This window comes from Vidua chalybeata, chromosome 2, assembly GCF_026979565.1.
Source record: "Vidua chalybeata isolate OUT-0048 chromosome 2, bVidCha1 merged haplotype, whole genome shotgun sequence".
NCBI classification, from domain to species: Eukaryota; Metazoa; Chordata; class Aves; order Passeriformes; family Viduidae; genus Vidua; species Vidua chalybeata.
This window is the reverse complement of record NC_071531.1, coordinates 90,945,071-90,968,742: the sequence shown is the minus strand read 5'-3', so window position 1 is coordinate 90,968,742 and position 23,672 is coordinate 90,945,071. Positions and strand designations below refer to the sequence as shown.

Genomic DNA, 23,672 nt, shown 5'->3' with positions numbered 1-23,672 from the left:
GTGCTCAGAAGTCAACCATATGTGGAAACATAGGGTAGCAGAAGATGACCAAGACTGCGTGGTGCATGGCACTATGTGTCCTCTGCAGACATCAAATACTGCACCACGTTACTGGGAGACTTGTCAGGCATCCCGTTGAGCTGGAAGCTAACTTTTGACAGCAATTCATTAAGTTACAGAATCAGAGCAGGCACCTGTAGCTGTGAATTTTGATACGGAAAAAAAAATTAAATAAATTGTTGCTATATTATGATGCTGTTGTGAAGATTTCAGTAAAGAGTGAAAGGAAGGGAGAAAATTAGAGGCACAGGGTGCATCTCCAGGCTTTGGCAAGAGAGAGCGGTGGGAGTCACTGCAGATGTACTTCATGCATGACAATACAAGGCACAGAGACATGGTGGCTCTGTGAAAAAGTTGTATGTGCTCAAGCAATGACATAAATTGCTCTGGGAATGAAAACAAAGGAAAGGAGCACAGTTTTATAGGAAAAACTATTTATTTGTGTAAGACTCTATGGATCTGAGTTGAATTGCAGTCATGCTAAAATAACCCAAAGCCTTTTAGGGCCTCCAGGAGAGGCAGTATGACAGTAAAGAAAACTTTGAGCTAGCTGCATTCAGAATATGCTTTAAGAATGTAACCATTGAATGAAGATAAAATCCATGTGAATATGTAGAGCTAGTAAATTAACTTTTCCTGAAGAAATAAAATTTGGGGACGTAATGGCTGTTATCTGATGCAAGCCAACCATTGCTGTTACAGATTAAGATCTCTAAAGCTGAGTTTAAAGGACACAGTTTTCTAGAATGCAGAACTCCCTCTATGGAAGTGGTGTACTTTCAGCTGCTGTTGACTTTGGTAAGAATTCAACATGCTCATCAATTTACAAACCTATGCCCTAATTTCAGAAACTCAGAAAAGATCTAGTTCTCTGAGCCTTGCAGTTATGAGATGTAATTCTTGCTGTATGATTATTAGCCATTTTCTGAAATTCTTGAGCTACAAAGGAATCTATAGGATGTGAGCCATGGGGAACAGTGTTATCCTGGTAAATGCAATGTCAAACCTTATTAAGAAATAAGTAAGTTAAAAACAGAACATCAACAACAGTGTTTTCCATTTGTGGGTTTCAGTGCTGTAATTCACTGCAGGCAGCAAACCACATGTAGAGTTGCAGTACTCTCCAACAAGCTGCCTGCAAGAGCAGGTGTCAGCCTGCCCCATTTAAATTGCTACATCAGGACTCTGGAGAGCAGCAGCAGTCTTGCTGACTTCAACTCATTTGCCAGATTTGGGGACAAAATGCTGAATCTAATTTGAGCTAATACTCATGGAAGTGTTGCCACAGGCCATTTCAGATCTTTATATGTGCTGTAGAACTTGAGCTTTGGTCAGCAGCTTCAGTCAGGACCTAGAATTGTTTAGATGGCTCAGGCATGTGGATAGATACCTGATTATACTTAGCTGAAATATTTAATAGTGTACTTAATGTTGGGGTTTTTTAGTACACTCTCTTAAGATGGTCTATAAATGCACAAAAAAAAAGCTTAACATGAAGATAGGCACAGTGCCAAAACAAATAGTAAAGGAATAAATGCAGATTTCAAAGATTTTTAAGTTAGTAAAACAATCATGTGAGATGGGGCAAGTATTATTTTATACTAACATAAAAATGCTATTTTCCAATTAAATATTTGTTTGTTTGAAAGCTTACTTTCAAAACACTCCACTGAGGGTGGTTGTATTTTTTGTGTTTTCTGAGGTTAGAACATATACCTAAATCCATACTGCAAAGCCACTGCAGAGGTGAAGTGATCTTTCTGCTCCTGATAGAGTATCTTTTTACTTAGAAATGCCAGTACTGAGGAGGAGGGAATATATTGAAAGAAAAGTATTTTATGTGAGGAAGCCAGTGCTGTTGTAGTAGCAGAGTTGGGAAATTTTCCACACATAAAGCAGGAAATTTGAAGGTTCTGAATCTTTTTGTAGGTATAACTTAGCAAGTTGTCAAATATCCTGTATCCTTTCTGGCAAGGAGCAACTTCTTCTAAACATAATTACTCCCCTGGAGTTTGAAATTCAAAGGTGGGTTCTGTAAAATTAATTTTTTCCCCCACAGCTTTCATGATAAAGGGACAGTTATTAAATAAGGGCAGCTACTCTACAAGGGTCATTGCTCTTAAAACTTATACAGAAACTTACAGACACCAAACAAGAGTGGTTACTGAACATTATTTCAAAAGGAGAATGTAAAGTATAAATTTCTTATATGCAGAGTAGAAGTGTACCCTAAAGTGCATGAAGCAATGAACAAGACAAACTGCTACACTGTCGAGTCTGCCAAAGTTACTCCTTCAGATTTCATGCCTTTGTTGGAGTAATTTGAGGGGGAAAGAGGGCAAAAATGCAAAGATTCTTAAAGAAGTGTGTATAGGTGTGACTCTGCTTTCATGCTGGAATCACTTCCCTACATGTTTCACATTGGCTCAGTGGAGTTCCAGAATGGTGGCAGGTCACTGCCCAGCAGCTGTAGCTGCCCATGGGCCTGCTCTGCCACACTCTTCAGGGGAAGTTCATCTTAACTTGGAGTATAAAAGAAGATGATATTGTATTGCACAACTGTGTAATTGGACACATCTCAGAAAACTCAAACTATCATATAATTCAGAATAATACCAAGCCCGACTAAGGTGAGGAAAAATAAATCTTGGATGACATAAACATTGTCAGCAGGTTTTTTTCCAAGTTGTTCATGGCTTTAATTTGTGCTGGAGAAGCTCATGCTAATACAGAAGGGTATTTTTTTTTTTTATGTGAAAAAATAATTAGCTCTTGGTGCTATTTAGGTAAAAATTTACTGAGAGGTTTCATCCACTATGAGGAGAAGGTCCTTTGGTTAATGAGATCTGTGCTTTCTAATAAAATTTCAGGAATCTGCTTTCCCATTGACATGATGGAGCATGATTTTACCATCAGTTTTCTCCAAATGACTATAAAGAAACATAAATTTACTTTTTTTTTAGCTTAATGTAATGAATAATGATAAAATTACAGGCTGTGTGGAATTGATCAGAGTTTACACTGCTAGTGAACCATAAAATCAAATTAAAGCACTATCTGATTAATTTTCTTAATTCTCTGCTATCAGAGTAATAATGAAGGATAGCATGGGCAGGCTCCTTGTTTAATTGGTACTGCTGTATACTATTTAATAAATGAGATAAAGTAATTTCTTCCTTAAGCAGGACTGCAGATGTAGACTATATCTTTAGTTAACACAAAACAGAGCTTATTTTAGCATCCTGTGGGACACATTTGGCCAATGATACGTTCATGTATGTATCAAATATTAATTTCTGAAAGTTACATTAAGAAATAGAATAAAAATAGATTGTTAACTTGCTGTGATTCCTCCATTATGGAAAAAGAGTTCCTGACAAGAAAATAAAAGGATCTAGAAGATCCGTTCTCGGTGCTCCTATGGTTTTATAGCTCTAACTAGTCCTTTCAAAACCATGGCTGTGTATGTGAAGTTAGTTTTGGTGGTTTTTTTCTTCCCCTTGAAGGTTTTAATTTTTGATTCGTAACTTTGTACTAATAATTCCTGATCATGAAATACCTTAAAGCAGGTGATTTGCCTTTTTTGAGTTGATATTGCATTTTTCTTGGTCTTCTGTACTTTAATTTGTATTTTCCTGCTTGCTTTTATCTGTCATAACCAGCAGTTTCTTTAATGAAAAGCTTCTTGCCTGATACCTGGATCTCAAAACACCTTGGGCTTTACTAGGAATGCTGAATACATGCCTTCATGCTGGTGTTGGCAATTTCCTTTTTGCTCAAAATACTGCTCCTGTTGTCCTTCCCTATATTTATATCCAGGTGCTACATTAAAAATATCAACAAGCTTCATAGCTAGGAAGCTAGACAGTGGATAGATTTCTTACTCTAGGCTCCCATATGTCTTCAAGTATGACTGGCAAAATTAAGAGAAAGGGGTAAAATATTTGAGTGAGGTGTCTGATTTTTTTTTCTCTGTTCCTCCTTCTGCTGGTCTCAAGGGGATGTGGTGGTATGAGCAGAGACTGGGAGAGGGAGGAAATAGTTTTGAGACTGGACCAGTGTGTCATTGTGTTAAATCCAGCCAGCCAATGAGGTCATTGTTTTCATCTGAGTCATTTTAGAGTGAAAATTCTTACATTATGGAAAACATTGCACATCTTTATTTCAGATACGGAAATATCCAGCCAGCCTTTCAGTGGCAGAGCTCTGCTGATTTCATCTGAAGTACTCCTGACTCCCAGTGGTGTAAGCAGGAGGGGAAATCAAATTCTTCTGCCTCATTTCTTAACACTTTGCCACTAACCAAAAGGGGCTGTTCTTTAGGTATTTTTCCAGCCTAGACATTTGTTGAAGAGGGAGCTAGTAAATCTGTTGGTTGCACCTGTCAGCCCTGAATCTACCGGATCTGCCCAGCCTGGAGCTGGCTGCAGTTATGTTGCCAGGAAAAGTTCTTAAGCACCAATTCAAGTTGAGGCTACACTGTGTTTCAGTGTGCACAGGGAAAATCCTCGAGGCTGCTTTCTTGGATATTGGTTCTATTTCATCCTTGGGCTCCAGTAGGCTCATTCTCCATGTAGTGTGATTTAATTGGGGAACTTGGGCAATCTGCCCAGCTCTGCAGTCGATCTGTGTGACCATGAGCTAGCCCTGTCACCTCTCTGCACTTACATGTTAATGTACGTGATCTCTAAGGTCTAGGGTCTGATGTTTGTAGCACCTTGAGGATCTTGTGTAATACAGGAATTGTTAAACTATCTATGTATTTTTTACAGTATTAACAGCATGAGGTGGAGATACTTACCATTCCACACAAGCTTATAGAAATAGTAGGAGGATTTGATTTAATGTAACAAAGCTTTTTTATCATTAGAAGTGTGAGAAAGCCATTGCTAGCTGATGCCTTGAGAATAATTTATGAAAAATGGGTTGGTTTATGACACAGTATCTACCAGTTGTTACATGGCATGGAGTGCTGAGAGTGTTAGTTTGTGGCAAGTCTTCTGTCTCCTTAAGAACTGATCAGTTAATTGATAGTTAAGAATTAATACTTTTATCCATTCAAGGTAAAGCTTCCAGGCCTTTTGAAAGAAAACTACCCAGTGCTAGCACTGAAACTTTCAGGCTTAGGAGGACCCAAAACATGCAGACCATGCACATTGCACAAAGGAAAACAGGGGTGCAAACTGTAAATATGTATTTGCTGAGGAGCTTGCTCAATGATATTGTTCATAATATGCGGTAGGATTTTTTTGTGCACGGAATCTGTTTCTCTTCCTACTGAAGTTAGGGATCAAATTTACTTGTGAAAAGCATTTTAAAAATTAGGAAAAAAGAGAAAAGAACAAACCTGCAGCAAAGGTGTTAAAGCTGTAGCATCATTAAAAGTGCAACGATTTCAAGATTGGGGTAGATAATATTTTACTTTCTATTGAAAATATTTTCTAGACATTTAAAGCAATGTCTATTGAGTCTATAGAGCAGATGAAAGGCCATCTTTTGCAGGACCTTGAGAGTTTTCAGAGCATTGCTGCAATGTGTCCCAGCGCTAATGCTTGAACTTCTCAAGGAGAGTAATAGGTTTGTCCATACCCCGTGCCTTCAGATGAGCGAAGCAGGACTGTTTGCCCAGGATAGCAGCACCAGTGGGAAAATGTCTGTGGCTGAGGGCCCAGGAATGGCACCTCGGATCCATGGGCTGGGTCAGGCTTTGAAGCTGCCCTCAGTGACTGAAAAGCAGACATGCTTCCACGTGAATTGCCTAACATGGGATGGGAGCAGAGTGACCAACTGGGTTTCCCCTGCCCCAGCTCTGGCCCTTCTGAAGTGGTGTGCTCAGACCAAGCCACTGGTCTAGAACTGATGGAGGGGAGGCCCTGGCAGAGAGATCCACCCGGTACATCTCGGTTGGCTGCTTCCAGGTGTGTTAGTGCAGCTGGGCATTCACTGCTACCTGCTTTGGCTGACGAGGCAGAGCAGATGGAGCAGCAGGGTCAAGGTCCCAGAGCTGCACTTGCAGTTCCAGCCACAAGTGTCATCAGTGTCTGAGAAGTCCAGATTGAGAGTACCTCAGTGATGGCAGTGAATATTTCTTGTGCTGTCACCATATGTGGATCCCTCACAATAATCATGTGGCCATCCTCTCCCTCACTCCTCCTTTCCAAAGTGCTGCCAAAGGCAGTGCCACGCTATCATCCACATTTGCCTACTGGGAACCCAGTGATGTGCCATCACTGGACTGCAGTGTGGACTTGAATCCCTGGTGCACAAAGCTGGAATTGAATGAGTATGAAACTGCAGTTGACCAACTCATTGGGTCCTTATCCGTGTCTCATGGAGAGAGCTGTGATCAGGCTCCAGGCACACTTCCAGGAATAATTTTTTTTTTGTCTGGAAATTTAAAGCCAGCTGTTTCCATCATGGTCCTATACTTCTGCTGTCCATTTTTGTTGAAGTTAAGATGCATAGATATATGAGGAAATTAAGCCATAAAAAACTTTTGTTATTCAAAATAAGAATTCAAATTTTGTCTCACTTTTCTTGAATGATATGATTGAGATCCTTGCTTGCTTTGTCTGAACAATTTACTGGTCCCCAGCTGTCTAACCATGCTGTGATAAGAATACCAGAACAGTGTGTATATTGACTTCCCATCCCTGGCACTTTTGGCCTTGTTCTCCTTGGAAGTTGTTGAAAATAGTGACACCACCTATTGGTGAAACAGTACTACTAGGAATGATGCTTATGAACATACTAAGAATAGTAAAATGGAGAAGAGAGCTTTAAATGTGCTCCAGATTGTGTTGCAATTTAAGGGTGGTTTTTTTTTTTAAACAATCTATTCTCTGTTTCATATGCTTGTGTATAACATGTCCTTGAGTTAAGATAAGCAAAGAAAAACAAAAACTCCAACCAACAAATATAAAAACCCACCTTAACCTACGCTTTCTAAAATAATAGTACAAAGACAATCTTCCTGGTCATTCTGAATGGTCAGTGCTATTACTTCTTTTAATGTGTTTAAAATTAATAAAAAGAAATTGTCCACCCTTACAAATGCTATTTAGAAGAGGTTAAAGGCATTGGGACCTAAATTATTTCCTCCTCAGTTGTGAAATAACTGGAGCTAACTTCTTTTTCTTTCTTTTCTTGTTCCCATTCTTTCTTTTTAACAAATGTTATCAATTCTCTAAAATGAATGCTTTGTCTGTGGCAGATTAATCAGTGTTTGAAAGGCAGTCTACTGCTGGCAGCAGTTTAAGTTGCAATGTTCTCAGAAGGAGGAGTTGCATTAGTCTCAAGTGGTTTTGGGGGGTGCATTATGATTAATGGTCTCTGGCAATTCACCTTGGATGTGATAGTCACTAATGTTTACAACAGTAGACAGAATAAAAATTACTTAGTTACATATCATGGGGCCTCTGTGCTGACAGAGATGGTCAATATTTTGAATTTGTTTAAAAAGCAACCTATTTCTACTCCTGCTTTGTGTGATGATCTTTACAGAAAAAGAATTGTAGTGGTTCCTGTTTGGTATCTCTGCTTTTTCTTTTTTTTTTTATCTTGGGGTGATAACTGATAGCTGAAGAGTGTTATTCACAAGAACTGGGTATAGAAATGCCATGTTTCACTGAAGATGTATTGCAGTACTGTCTTCACTGTTGTCATGACTGGCTGAGCAACTGGAATGCAGCACTGGAACAGCTGGGAAGCGTGAGGAAAGCTTTGTAGGGATAAATAGGTGTTCTTACTGCAGCTTCTGTTCATAACCCAGCTCTCTATCCTGCAAGCTGGGGACTAACCTAAAAGTGCTGTCTATAGATGTCTCTCCAGAGCACGCTGGGTGATTTGCTGTGAATGCTGTGCAGAGGAGCGCCCATCTTGTGAGAAGAGGGTGTCATGCTGTGAGGGAGGAGGTTGTGTTCAGAGGCAGAGCTGTGCATGCAAGACAGACCAGATGGTCGTGAAGCACAGCAGTCCTGTAACTCCAAGACAAAACTAGAGATGAACAGGAATGAAACCTTCCAGATGAGCTGAGGAATGGAGTAAACCTTGGTGAGAATTGTGTGGGAAAAGCCTTTCCAGAAGTAAAATGAGTATCTGACAACGTTCCAATGAGATGAATAGTTTGACTGTTATGGTGAAGTTTTTGGACAGAATAATACTTGAGTAAAATACATAATTGCAGGCAAAAAATATTTGGCTTTGAGGGTTTTTTTTCCGACATGCCACATGTCCAAATTCATAGCCATTGATTGAGATGTCAGCATTTGTAATAAAAATAATAGCATTTAAACTTCTATTGAACATATACTCAGATTGTTCTGCACTACGAAAGTATGTCAAGTTGCTTTTGGCTAGAAGAGCAAGAAGTGGAACGTAAAATATTTCGATCAAAAATATCAGAAAATGCATATAGAATACTGTGGCACTTTTTTAGCCTTTATTAGCATAGGCAGAGGAAGGATGGTGAGTGGAAATGTTGATGTGATTCTGTGACTCCTAGCACTTGCAGGGTCATGGCCAAAGAAAAGCAAAGCATAAGGATAAATCTTACTATGTTTTGCCACTGTTATTACAGTTCAACTTTTTGGCTACCAATAAAGTTATTAATTCCCTCTTATTCCTGTATGTACTTTTCCTTAAATAAGCATAGGTCAAAACTGTCTATGTGCTTCTGGCATTCTCATGTGAATGTGGACATGAGGGCTCCCAAATAATGGAGAGCTGATTCTGTGACTGGAATGTGTTTGCTTACTATCTGTGTGGGTGGCAAAGAAAGTGTCCATGAATGTTCTAGCACAGTCTAGCTGGCTCTTGGTTTCAGTACAAGATTTACCACTGATCTGTAGTCCAGCTGTGATGTGGAGGATTTAACATTTAAAGGTGAAAGCCACTTTTGGATGTACTCACTACTGGGCAACCCAAGGGCAAGGTGCTGCTAAATATGACTGCATTGTTAGGTGAACAACTTTAGACAGATATTGACACTGGGAGAAGGTGCTGGATGCTACTGGTGAACATCCTGGCAAAGCTCTGTGATGGCTTCTCTCAGTTTAAGAGTTTTATTGCAGTGAATGGTGGAATGTTGTGGGCAATAATTTTCATCTTACAAGGTGTATAATTAAAAATTTTGTCTCCAGTGTGTTCAAAGGCTAGTAGGTGTTTCATGTAGTTCCATTTCCTGTGTAGCTCAGCTGTGTCTTTATCTGTACCATGGCCTGACACTTCAGCATTGCAGTGCTTGTGTGCTACAGCGTGAGACAAAGATGAGCCAGCCAAGCCTGTGTTACACTGCTGATGTATCGGTAGGTGTGTGTGGCATAAAAAATATTGAGAAGTAAAGATTTTGGCAAAGAGATATGGCACTGTGTAGCCCTTCAGTTTCATGTGACCTTGCAAAAAGAGCCTTTCTTGCCTCTCTCGCTGAGCCAGCTGCGGTGAGTGTGGTGTGGATCTGACTGCGTTGCCTGAATGTTTACCCAGCTTGCTTTTCTATAGGAGAGGTTTGTTTGGAACAGATATTAGGCAGCAGCACCCACCATCCATCTCCTGCATTTTCTAGAAGTGTCCATAACTGAGGAGAGAGCAAAATCTTTCTAGACACTGGAAATGCTGTTGGAACCTTTCAGCCTCTATTTCAGTTATGTGGTGCACACAAGTAGTTACAGGGGGAAAAAAATCCTTTCTAAAGTGTAGCCAAACTTAACAATGCTGATGGGAAGTATGTGTATTCCATGGAAGGGGTGATGAGGTAGTCTCAAATCTTCTGTGTAGCAAACCTGGTCTTTAGTCATCATTAATTTATCTGCAAAAGGTTCTAATGATCTAAAGTAGCATTTCTGTAAACAGTGCTATAGTTCAATTTCATTCCATAACTATTTGTGTATGCTGGAATATGCAGGGTTTCCAGATATCTTCCTTCTCAAATCCCACCAAGCTTTTTCTTCAAGCATTACAACAATGAGAAAAATGCAAATATAAACTTTGAGCTCTTTGTTTGTAAAAAAAGCCATTTGAGGGACGGGAGTGAATCTTTCCCATCCTGGGCTTCAGGCAGCAGTAGCTTGAGCAGAAAGTGCTGTATTTAAGTGGAATATGACTGAAACATTTTAGTGAGAAATGTATTTTTTTTTCATGTCAGTTTGATGTTACTCAGAGATCTAAGACAGAAGATGGGAAGAGAGTAAGCAAAAGGTAGCCAAAAGTGCAAGCAGAATATACTTATGGTGTTCTTCTCCATGACTAAAAATGTGTCTGCCTGGATCCACAACTTAATATCATTGGAGAATTTGGTCAAAATGCATAATTTTTCAGAAATGTTTAAGAAATTTGAGGTCATAAGGAATTATTGCAATGAAAAATGCCATCATTGTTTATTTTAATTATTGCCCCACCATTAAATTTCAACATTACCCAGACCAGTGGATGCAGTACTAGTTTGATGCCATAGCTCTACCTTTTTGCATGTAAACAACCACTTAACATGTAACAGCTTGAAAATGCCCATGAGTTATTTGTTTGTTTTCTTCACAGGCTGGAATGGTGTTAAGATGTGGATACTTCTGGTTTGGCTTGTTTCTTGTGCCCACTGCGTGCCTTGTTAAAGATGTGGCATGGACAGCGTAAGTCCCAAACCAGTCCTCTTGGTGTTTTAGAAATTACTCTCTATGCACGTGTTGTCCAGTCCAGTATTGTTCTGTAAAGAAGTCTGAAGCCTCTCAGTGATTGCAAAATGGTGGTACTCATTTGGAAGGAAAAAAAGGTGAAGTGGGTGATTCCTGACCTGCCACGCACCCAGCAATGTGTGAGAATGAATAGCTGAGACTAAATCTGGAGGAGGTGGCCTTGACTGAGTAATGAAGATGTGTCACCTTAGGATTATTTGTGTTGTCTGTCCTTTAGTTAAAGGCAAATTTAAATTGGACATCTGAGATTTCCTGAAAATGAAGCAAATAATTTGTTGAGTCTGACCTCAGGTTAGGTGGAAAGTAGAAATGTGGCACTCGAATCCATACCCAATAAGCTCTCAGCTCTTTGTCAGCTGCTTTTTAGGTTCTCCTTCAGCAGCAGGTCTTTGAAGACTGAGCTGGGAGAAGAGCAGTACTCTTGCCTTTATGTTTGAAGTGAAATCTTAATGGTACCTTCACTGCCCAGAGAGGAGGAACAAACTGGTGAAATACAAACCTCTGTAATTCCATTCTCTCAAAATTTTGTGGTTTCAAAACATTGCAGAAGGCAAACAATTTCAACAACTTGGATTTAAAGGGAAGCAACCGTCTCTGTCACTGCAATTTGAGATACAGAAGTAATAATTTTAATTTAGAATTTGTAGCATTTTGTTCAGCTTATTTTAAGTGTCTTAAGCACCAAATCTTTCATCTTTTCCCTTGGAAAGCTGTGTTACAACTAAGAAGGTTTTGTTACATGGATGCATAATAACCTTGTGCAAGAGGGACCCTGGGCATTCCAACTCCGGGGCAAAAAGGCAGAAGAATCCTGCCTGGAGTGAAGAGGAAATACAGGTTAGCTTGTAACTCGTCAGAAAGATTCGCAGTGAAAGCATCATGACACATAACACTTTGCTCCTAGAATGAGCTGTTGGTCACTAAGGGAAGATTCTTGCAATCATACAACCATTTAGGTTGGAAAAGACCTGTGAGGTCATTGAATCCATTGTAAACCAAACATTGCCCAGTCCACCAATCTGCTTTACAGAAAAATGCAGAAAATACTGAAAAACCCAGAAAGGTCCCAAACACAGGCACATTTCAAACACCGTCCTGAAAGGAAAGTCATATGCACAGATCAGAAAATCTGGTTTTATTTCATCTGGGGTTGATAGCACAGTGAAATTAAACTGGTAGTAGGCAAATCTGACACTCAGTAAATACTTTTTAAATTTTGTCCCTCAGCTTAATTTTCACAAGCTAGACTGCTCAAATTAAGTCTAGGTATTGTAACATGAAATTTCAACTATGATTTAATAGTCCAGCACCTCAGAGGTTTGGTTGGGGTTTTTTTGTGGTTTTTTTGTTTGCTTTTTGTTTTTTGGGTTTTTTTTCTGTACTCACTAAACTTCTGCAATTGCAAATTATTTTAAAATTGTAAAACCGAGGCCAGAGTGATTAAATTTAGATACTTAACTGTGTCCATTACCTGCTTGTTAAAACTCTGAAAAAAAAAATCTTTCGCTTTTTTAATGTTTTAATGGTAGTTGAGTGTTCTGAAGTTGTCCTCTGTTCTTATCAGTTCTTGGCAAAAATGACTCATGAATTGTAAAACAGGCCAGACCATGGCAGGCTCATCCTCAGCTATTAGTCATTTCAAACTCTGTTACTGACTGAGCCTGTCCTTTAATATTTCTTAAAGAAATCTCAGCAACATAATCCTTTCAGTCATTCAGACTGAGAATGTGTAGAGACTGTGAAGGTCTCAAGACAAATGTGTATGATTGATAGGCCAGATATTTTCCCAACAGATTTTAAACAGGAGGCTCCTAACAATATTAAGCTAAAAATCTCTTCTCTGACCAGGACTTTTTTTTTTTTTTTTTTAAACTAAACCATCACTGAAAAATTAGCACCATTAATATTTTAACGAGAATAAATTAAATGACACAGCTATCAGTACTGCCATATGGAAGGAGTAAAGGTCTGTTTCCTTTCCAAGAGGCTTGCCATTTAAAACTGGAGCCTAAGGCCTCTGGAAATCAGCTGGCACATTTCCACAGCAGTGGTTAAACCACATTGCTCTCTGTAATTCAGCAGAATATGGTTTTGGCCATAAAATTCCAGCAACTCTGGCTGCTCATGGTCATGGAATTTGTCCCTTTCAGTTTCTTTTGGACATGAAGCACATGTCCACAGACAGAACATCCTTATCACCAAAAAGGTACATGCCTAATTTCAGTACAAAATACTGCCAGAAAGCCATAAACAGAGCACAGAGTTTTCAGACACATACAAATCTTTTGCTTAAAAACTGCTGTGCTGCATCTACTATCAAAATTTCTAATGCTGGAAGCAAGAATGTGTTTCCATTGTTACACAGGCTTCAGTTGTCAACACATCACTTACCTCCCATGTTCTCTGCGGCTCTAGGCTTTTTTATTTTCTTTTTCATTTTTATTCCTTTTTAAATGAATCAAGGAAATGTGGAAAATTCTTTTTAAAGAGAAGGAAGCTTACTATTAATTCTTGGTTGCAATATGTTGTTAACTTTGGTCCACTACCCTGTGTTCAGTGCCTTGGTTTGCCTTGTAAAAGTCCTAGTTGTGCCATCATTACAATGAACAGAGCTTTGTACGGTGAGTGCTCCCTCACAATTGGCGCATGTCACTTGAATACATGTCACTGGCTCTAGGAAATCTTGGAGTAGCTGACTCACAGAGGTATGTGGGAATCATAAAAACACAGCATGTATTCCAGCAAAATCAGGCAAGAGGGCAAGAATTTATTCCTAATTGGTGTCTCAGTGCTTATTTTACAGTGAAAAATTTCCTGAGCCTTCAAATCATTACCAAAATTTTCATGAAGTTTTTTCTTTTACCATGGGGAAGAAGCAGTTTGCATTTGCCAGTTCTGCAGTGTAAGTAAGAGAAGAACATACAAGGAGCTCTTCCCATCTTTACATATACTTGCAGTCCCTGAAATACAAGACTCATAAAATGGTAGTGAGGATGATAAGCCAGAGTAGAGCTAGTGTCATGTTTAAAAATCATTTATGAATGTCACCCTGCTTCTCCCTGGCAGATTCTGGCCTCCTGAACCCCTTAAATATCCCAGGCCAGTGAAGTGATACACTTCCCTGGCTTTGAAGGGGAAAGGCTACACAAAATACAAAGATAGCCTTTTGCCTGTTCTTACAGTCCCTGATCTTAATATCCCAGCGTGTGAGGGAAAGGCAAGTTTGTCTTTATGTAATGCATCATATTTAGCTGAACAGTAACAGCAAATACAAAATTTCATTGTTCATTGAGGACTGATTGTGCATCCAGAACCACTTGTAGAGTACTAACCTAAAAGCTCAGAATCCTACCTGTATTTCTGTGCATCAAAAGTTTGTAAAGTGCCGTAGGGGAAAAGTTATGAAGTATCCAGCCCTGTTGCCATCAGTCTGTGGAATATTTGCAGGTGACTTTGATAGGAGCAAGCCCAGACTCTGAGGCAATTGTAATACCATATTTTAGTATTTGTTTTTTGAGGGAACATGTGGATAGGTTACCTCAGGCTTTTTTCATATTCTTTTATTTATTGATAATACTTTATTACTGGTTTCCATGGGTGCTCCTGCTTCCAAGTGAAGGAGTGACTCAATGCATACCAACTACCAGCCCCAGAAGAACCCATGTGTTTAATCATTTCACACTACTTAAAAACACTTCATTATTCCCAACTTCAGGCCAACAGTATTTCTTCCATGTTGTATCACATCAGTGTCATGCCTCCTGATGCTGAGCTGCACAAACTGGACTTGTTGATCAGGATCCATTCTGTCAAATTTTGAATTCAATATTCACTCTAAGAGAAAAGAAAAACATCTCCTATGGCTTATGGCAAGATAAACATGGAACTTTGGAAGAGACTGAATAACATGTATATTTCTATGTTTTTGTCACTGAGGAAAACTGATTATGAAGGATTTGAAAAATTCTAAACATGCTCAGTCTTGAAGTTTGCAATAGTAGGTATGACCTCTTTAAAAGGGAAGAGATGAAGGTCAAAATTTCAAGGGTCAAAATTTCAATGTATTTATTTAAATTAAAGAGTGTCATAGTGAATTCAACTGAAAAGGTTATAAAAATTAATAGCCTCAAAGCTTTCTCATTTTAATAGCTATATTTTCCCTTCCTCAAAGAGGAGACCAATCTAATCATTAGCCTAACTAGTGATAGCAGCTTGAATCTAATTAATTTCTGTGCAGCTGTTGGTAATCTCACATTGCTGAAGCATTATGCATTTTAAAAATATCCTTGTTACTCATTTCTTTCGACACAGTATGTTGGTGTTACAAATCATACACCTTTGGAGGTTTGTTTTAACAATATACCATTATAAGTACATCTTTATAAATTTTACCTTCAGATTTTGGTGTGCTTCATCTTCTGTTCTATTGTTTTTTCTCTTAACTGCAGATGTCATTTTCATTTTAGCTTCTCATTTTTAGGTATTTGGGGTGTAATTCAGCAACACAAAGACCAGAGGACTTAGATATCTGAGTATTGGTATCAAGGCACTGTCATTATAAACAGTGCCAGCAAACATTTTGTGGTCTTTGTTCCTTATTCCCTATGGAAGGAGCAATAGTATCATACTTTTTAAAAATAAATGCATCTTCATTATTTTTAAGTACATACGCACCAGTTACTATTTTTCTTTTAGAGGGAGTTTTATGTTGTTTTATATCATTGGCTAAAGATTTTAATGTCTGCATGTTTTATAAAACTTGTAAAGAACTTTTTGCCACCTTTGAGCTGCAGAATATTAATTTAATGTTATGAAGCAAGTAGTGTCTCAGCCAACTTGGCTCCATCTTGTTTTTAGGCTTATTGTGCAGTCACATGCAAATCAATATATTATCATGGGACACTTATCCTCCTTTAACTGGCACAAAAGATCAAAAACTGCCCATGTGAGAAAGATCCCTGCGTTTTGTGTTCTTGCTTTGTACAGGTCAAGAAAAAGGGGACTCGATTGTGTCCCCTATGTCAGTGTAATTTAGGTATAATAGCCCTGGAGCAGTAGGTGAACCTGAGGGGGGAAAAGGCCCAAGTCTCTTCATGGGGTACTCTAAATCACACTCTAAATTTTGATTGCATGTGTGGTGCATGGATTACTCTTTGAATCCTCAAGCTAAAAAAGTAGGAAGACACAGACAGTCTTGTTACTGTCAGCTTGGAAGTTCATTGAGGACAGAAGTGCCTTTCCAGTCACGTGAGACTGATAAATGAAAATCAAGGGGCTTAAATGGCAATTATTAGCTGAGACTCTCCTTTGGTTTTCAGAGCGGTGCCACGCGTAGCTCAAAAGATAGAGTGGATTCATGTTTTACTGCCATGAATATTCAATGAATCCCAGCTCTTTTGTCTGAGTACCCTGGTCCTGAGCAGTCCCACGGCAGCAGGGTCAGGTCTCTGTGGTCCCATAGCATTGCTGCTTGGCTAGGTTTTGAGTGTTGTGTTGAAGTGGCTGAGCTCTGTTTAATTTGAAGTCATCCTGATTTCTCATTTCGTATGTATTTTTCCCCAGGTATTGTGAACCTGAACTAACATGCATACACTGTGCTTTATTTCCCAAATCCTTCAAGGGAGGGCCCTGTGCCTCTCACCTGAGAGGTAAAACTGGGGGGGTTGTAGCAAAACAAATGTTCACATGGTTTTTTTGTTTTGTTTTTTGTCCTTTCCTTGTGGTATAGGGCGAAGCATACCTACCATAAAACTTTGCTGGAGCAAGTTAAGGAGTTGGAAACGAAGACAAGAGAACTGGGAAAAGCCATGCTTCGTGATAGTAATGGAAAGAGGCAAGTCTATGCTAAATGTTTAAACCAGATCCTCCTTTTCTTCTCCCCTACCTATTTCTCATTCACCATTAAAATCTGATTGTAGACAAGCTAATAAGGCTTCTTCTCCTGTATTATTCATTTATTGCTGTTCCCTTGCATATGTTGCACTACGACACAACAGCATTCATATGTGTCTGTTCCCCCCACAGAAACCAGCCCTTTCAGTTTCATTTCTCCTGCATTATTGCTGTGAGGCTCTGTTGAAAACTGCTGCTCAGTCTCCTGCGTGGTAACATGTGGTGCTCTTACCTGGCCAGTGAGGCAGACTGGTTTTGAAAGCACTTTGTTATGTCATCCAAAAAAACAAAACAAAAAAAAAGATAACCATGTCAGAGGAGGGAGCGGTCAGCAGCTCAGGATATAAAGACTGTAGCTAAAAGGAGAACTGGCTTAATCTATTGTGCCCTACTACTTTATTCAGTTTCACCTTAAGAGGTTTTTTTATGCTTTTGCTTTTTTCACTACAGCTTGCAGGTCTCTAGCCTTCAGGGTTCTCAGTTTCTCGTTGTGCCTCTCCCTTATAACCGCACCATATGGACTTGAATATATTGCTATTATTGAACCTTTCATTGTATAGAGAGTACGTGTTGTGTGGGAACTTTTGTCTCTTCTGAAAGAAGCTAAAGAAAATCATGATGAGGCTTTTGCATCCAACAGTTTCATTTACCATCTCAGAATGTGGTTCTGCATCAGCTGGTCGGAAAAGCTTCCCAAGTTCAAAAAGGTTTTAGAACTAACTCTTCTGTTCCTTACACAATATGGCACCTCATGACTTGCTAAGAAACTACATGATCATTAAACTGGATTTTAGCAAACCTTATAAACTAGCAAACTGAGTGGAATGGGGCTTTTAAAAGATTTTGTTCTTCTGGGGCAGGGTCATCCTTTGAGCCTTTGATGTCTATTCTAAGGTAAACTAATTGCCATATTTTAGCTGCTGCTAAGACAAGCAGATAGTAGATTTTTTTCAACTGAATTTGTGTGTTAATAAGGATTGGTTTTAAGGAAAATGATCAGACAGTGATTTACTGAGATTATGGTAAACTGAAGAGCTTTTAAAAAAGCTTGTGTGAACTTTAATGTGTTTATAAGATGTCCTTAGGGACCAGAGTTTGCTTCTCAGAGGCCAAGACAAAGTAAACACAGTGTTATTGATTAAGATCACTTCAAAACATTTGGTATCTTCAGTTTTTGAGTAATTTTTCTGCTGCGAATTTTGGATCCAGCAAAACAGAGTTTCTAAATTGTGCTCACTAGCAAAATCATAAACTGCACATCAAATTATTTAAGAGGAGAAAGCAAACTTTGCAGCAACAAAGCAACCTTCTATGCCACAATTATAACCAACAAAGACACTTAATATCAGGCATTAATTAAATAATGGGCCTTGTTCTTAGAAGGTTGAGCAGTCATTTTGAAGTCAGTTGAAGCCAAAGTGCTTGGTACCAAAATCAGGTCAGTCTCCCCAGACAAGAAAGGTGTAACCTGGTGTTGTGAAGTGCTGACTAATGGACTGATAGATGCCAGGTAAGTGAAAACCAGACCAGCAGAAAACTGATTGTTCCCAGGCATATGGCTCTGGTATGAGCTCTGTGAGTTGCCTGCATGTTGCTGTGGTTCCTATCTATTTATGTGAGGTTATATTGGTGCTGGTTCAAAGCATTTGTGTTTTCCTGCCAGTATTTAATGCTCTTATTATTGATAGTCAGAGAGGAGCATGAGTCAGCTTTGTGCCTGGTGCATCCCTGGATTGCAGGCTGGGTTGAATTGCTGTTAACAGTGAGAAAGAGACAGTCAGCATTTGATCTGTTTATATGTGCATGTCTGTGTTTCCAAGAACTTGACTGTTTTTTTTCTCTGTTTACACACTGTCCTGACTTTCTATAAATTTCATGTCCATGTTGTAATTCATTCATACACTCCATGTTTTCATAGCCTTTTACTTTATTGCACTCTCACTGCAAACTCTTTCATCTGCATTCCTCCTCCATATAGCTTCACTTCATTCTCGAAACGCTTGCATGGAGATGATGTAAGGAATCCCTTCTGGCCCTCCTTCCCATTTTCCCTCCCCCCTTCTTTCCATGCATTTGTTTGTTCTCATTCCTAATTGCTCCCAGATTTTCTGGGTGGTCCATCTGTGAACTAGATAATGGTAGAGTGCCTCTGCCTGCTTGGAGCTGGTGTGCTGTGCTTGTGTTGTGGCCTCCCGACTCCTCTTCAGAGTTGTTCTGTCTTTTATCTCTTTTGTTTGTCTCATGGCTCTTTCACACCTGCTAGAAATCGTGTGCTTGTCCAAAGGGAAGGGTGAGGGTGGGAAAGAAATAGAGTGGGAACTTTCTTCAGCTAGTCTCTCTGGTTCATGTTCCTTAATTTTAAAAAATTTCCTTGAAGCTGATGGAAACGTGTGCTAAGGTGCATGCTCTGCTCTCGCCTCCTGCCCGCGGCCCCATTGCTTTTGGGATATTTTTGGCAATGTGACACTATGCAGGAAGGGAAAGTAACAGGGCTCTTCTCATTTCTAATAGAAAATAAGGAGCTGTGTAAAAACTGCCCAAGTCCATCTGTCACCTCAGTCCTTGGCTGGAAGTGTTCCTGAGCACATGGCCCGTTAGGTGCTGGTTTGTTCAGGCAGCTGTGGAAGATAAGCTGTCTGTCATTGGGGGGTCTATTTTCATGGCCTACATAGTGGACACTGGTTTTGTTCAGTGTTTTTCACAAACAAACAAGAAAAAACTTACACCCAATTACAGATAAGAGAAGGATTTAGGGAGCTAATTGCTTTTTTCATTTCCTAGACCTTAGACAAAAAATGAGGTGCAAGATGTGAGTGTTCAGAACCAGTCTGCTAAACAAAAAGCAGTTTGCAAAGCCTGGAAAGCAGTGAGTGCATCTAGGCTTGCACAGCAGGATGCCAACAGTTTGCTGTGACTCAGCTGAATTGCTGTTAAATGTGGGCAGATATCACCTAGGTCCTTGCTGTGCTTGGGGAAGGAGTTCTGGGTGAGCTGTGTGTGCCACTTGATACCTAGATATGCATATCCTGTCTCAGAGGATCTTCACCCTGACAGCTTTTCTTGCTAGGCACATTCTTCTGGGTTAATAAAAAGTGTCTTCACTAGTGCTTGTTGTATCTTTCTGAATCCTGGCCCCTTGAACAGTTTCTAAAATTGAATTTGCTTGTATTGCTCTAAAAAAAGCAGCTGCACATTTTTTGCTGTGGCTGGGAATGAACATCAAGGCAAGTGGTTAATGAGGGACTGTTTGGTCTGTGCAGGGCAGAGTGTCAGCACCCTGGGCACTACAGCTGGGTCCCAGAAACCTTGCAAATAGCATTAGAGTGATGCTTGGAGATTATAGCAAGTGTATAGTCTTGAGCTGTAACAGGTCATACTCTTATTCTTTTATATGCCTCATCTGGACAGCTGAAAACTTAAACATTTGGTAGAGGCTGGGATGATCACAAAGTGAGATAATTCCAAAAGCAGGGAATTAATCAGGGTGAACATGTAGCTGGAAAACTGGCAACTCCAGAAACAGCTTGAGAAGCAGGAGAGTGAGTGTGCAGTAAGGGGCTGTGATGGATCCCATGCCATGCTTGCTTGCCTGCCTGTGGAAGATGAGTACCCACACTTGCCCTCCCCAGCCTGGGTACCTGGCAATGCTGGGCTGGACTCCAGCCCAGCTGTGACATGAGCACGCCTTGGTTAGGAAGGGAGAGGGGCTCCCTGGCACTCTCATGTAACAAAAGGCAGGATTTAACACTAAATTTTCATGAATTTGGAGAGGTGAGAGGGGCAGCTTATGTGCCAAAGCAAACATGGACATGAGGAGACACCTGCCCAGCAGATTTAATCATGTTAACATGTAAAGATTTACACAAAGAAAACAAACAAGGTTTGTGTTCAAAAGCAGCATTGAGTTCAGCTGCAGAGATTTTTATGTCTTTAAATAAGTTTACAACTTAAATCTTGGCTCATAAAGGGACAAACCTTCAAGTCCTCATTCATTTTTCACTCCATCTACCCTCTCATTGAAGTCAGCAAGAGTTCAGGTGGAGTAAAGCCTGATTAGGCACCAAAGCAAACTTTGCTTTGGAAACCCATGTCACTTTATTGCTCCACTGGCCAACTAATGGAGAGTGAGCAAAGCTGTGCGGCACCCTCTTTGCGACAGTAGATTTCCTGTTCCAGAGGGTTTCTCTGTCTTGGAATTGCCAGAGAGCTCCCTTTGAAAGCTGCTTTTTGGTTGTTTTTCTGTCCTGTTATTAATTGGTTGGTGGGCAGGATTAGATTGTTTGATACTGAAGAACAATGTGGCTTTCATGATTTGCATACTTTACAAGGAGCTGAAGGACCTCTCTGGGCTGTTGCAGAAAACTGCCCGCATTGCTGAAGTATTGGGAAAAATTTCTTCTAATGAATCAGAAATCTGGGAGGCAGAGTCTTGCCTTGAACAAAGGTGAAGTGACTACAGACCTAGCAAGGTATAACTATAGTGTGTTTGCACAGCATTTTTCTGTATGGCCCTTTACTCTTGCTGCTCTCAGACACCCACTGGTGATGGCTGTGGTGCCATCTTTCATCTCCATATCATAAAACAAATACTGTTTTTTCCAGTGCACCTAAAACAGCAGCTCCCCACAGTCTCTCCATTGTCTGCCTTCAACAAGGAGACGCAGTGGTGTCTCTTTCATTTCATTCTCTTTCATTTTACTGCTTCTCACCAAATCTAACCCAGCTACTTCAGTGAAAAGTTCATGACCAGCTCTCACCCTGAGAGCAAGTTGTATTATCTGTCTTGGCATTGGTTTTATTTGGTGTGTGAGGGCAGGTGCCTGTCTCATTTCAATAGCTGTGTGACCTGGTGGGTAATCAGTGAGCTGATACAGGCACCCGTGGAGATTTCCCTGCTCCACAGGTCCCTGGGGAGGAGCAAGAGGGCAACATGGGAAACCTGCCTTGGGCTTGTGGCTGTGCAGAGAACTGAGTGGCAGAGGCTCAGCCTCTCACTGGCAGAGGCAGAAATGGTAAAACAGACCTAACTTTTAAGAAATACATGAATAAGGTGAGGACCTGATCTCCTGGCTCCTGAGGAAGAGGCAAGCTTTTTCATTAGGATCAAGAGGAGTGAGGCTTGGGCTCATTGTATTTCAAAGTACTCTGTCTCTGTATTGATGCACCCCAAGTTACATCTACTGGAATAGAGAGACCATGCCATTAAGGCCCCTTTGCATCAGCAGGTGCACTGAATCTTACTTGAATCAAGCTTAGTCTTGTGCTTTCAGCTGGTTAAACAGCATGGGATGTTTGGAGCCAAATTCTTGTTTCATGAATGTGTTGACTTCGATGTATTTACTCAGGATATGCATGACTCTGATCTGAATCCAGCCCATACACTGCAGCTGAGCATAAAATGAGGTTGAGGAGGGAAGAGGTGCATTTTGGGTTTTGAGGTCTCAGCATCCTTTTTATCAATTTTTCCAGATGTTCTTCGCACCATTTCTGGGAAGGAAAGGTGAGATTTCTCCACCAGCATACACAAGAAAGTGATTGGCATATTTATGATTTTTCCTTGCAGCTTTTCTAGTAAAAAGATATTAGACTCCTTTTACTAGCAAAAAGCACATAAAATTATATCAGTGGTGTTTTTTTTTTTTTAATTCTTTGATTCCATATGGTAAACATTCATGTATGGAAGGTGGAAAAAGCATAATTTTCTTTTATTCCACACTTGTCCTTTTCTCTCTCCCTTCTGTCCCATATCAGTAAGGAATCATCACATTATTTCCTCATTTTAATATGTACCATTTATTTCTGACATTTCTAACCCCTGTGTGTGAGGCACTTGCAATTACCTGGTTTGATTCCACTGTGGGGCAGAGGTGGGGAGGGGCACAGGACAGAAAGGGATTCACAACCCTGCCAGAGGTCTTGAAGGGGGAGTTAACCATGTTCCCACTGGCACTGGGGACCCAAGTGTCTGCTTGCTAGTGCAAACCAGTTAGAGTTGACATTCCCCTTCTCCAGTGCAATTAATTATTTGCCATCCTGATTGTAGCTATCATGTAACCTTGAGGGAGATACACTGCACAAATAGGGTTAAAACCTGGTGACCTGGAGAAGGATTTAGAGCTCTGATCAAATCTGCTATCAAAGTCAAAGTTGATGGAGGTACAGTATTAGAACAAAGGCCAAAATGAAGTTGTAAATTGAAAAGAAAGATTAGGAAAAAGGAACATTACAAGATGAGAGTTAAAACTGATTAAGGGGCCAATCTCTCTGATGCCTAATCCTGACTTACTGGGTTGGGCACTGAGGATCTCCACAGGGGAGGGAGGAAGAAATCTTCCCTCCAGGCTGCACAGCAGGAGAACTGCTCCATAACAACTGTTCCAGCCTAATGGCTTCAGCAGTCTGCCTGGACCCTGATTCCTCTGCTGGCTAACCCAGCCTCAGAAGAGAGGCAGGACAGTCTGCATTCTCCTCTCTGATTTGCTGTAAAGAATAAAGTGCCAAGTTAAGCGTAGCAAGAACAAGAAAACAGAAGTTGTATTAGGTGTTAAATATTTAGTGGACAATTACAAAATACTTAAAAGCTTAAAGAAAAGCAATTTGAGATTTTTTTTCAACCAAATGTCCTAGGCTGTGCTCTAAATTGTGTTCCTGAAACTTTCAAGGTTCAGTTTTTGTTGTTGCCCTGAGCTGTTCTTTAGCTTTTCTGTAAAGAAAAGCAAGAAAAAAGCTGCTAGGAGGAGTTTAGAGTTTTTGAAGACAGAAATAATCTTAACTTCAGTAAAAGTGTATTAGTGAACTTCTAGTAAACCAGTAAGTTTGGATTTTTAAAAAATGCACACATAGAAACCCCAAACCAGAAAAAATCCATACACAGAGACCAAGCACAGAAAACTTCACCCTCCAAGGTGACTACTTCAGAAAAAAAATGAGTGAGTAGGAAAAGAATGTTATAATTGCAACTGTATTGCCACCTTATCAGTAAAGGATATGACCAAGCACCCAGTAGAGTAAGTGCAAAGTGAGGCACTTAGGGAC

At 40.0% G+C, this 23,672-nt stretch overlaps 1 protein-coding gene across 1 annotated transcript in view; it reads left to right on the top strand.

The window, feature by feature from the left end:
- Positions 1-23,672, top strand: part of ATP8A2 (ATPase phospholipid transporting 8A2) — a 275,860-nt gene that overhangs the window by 236,450 nt on the left and 15,738 nt on the right. The window contains exons 34-35 of the mRNA XM_053935453.1: positions 10,594-10,682; positions 16,474-16,578. Coding sequence (XP_053791428.1) covers positions 10,594-10,682; positions 16,474-16,578 — 194 coding nt within the window. The remainder of the gene's footprint in view (positions 1-10,593; positions 10,683-16,473; positions 16,579-23,672) is intronic.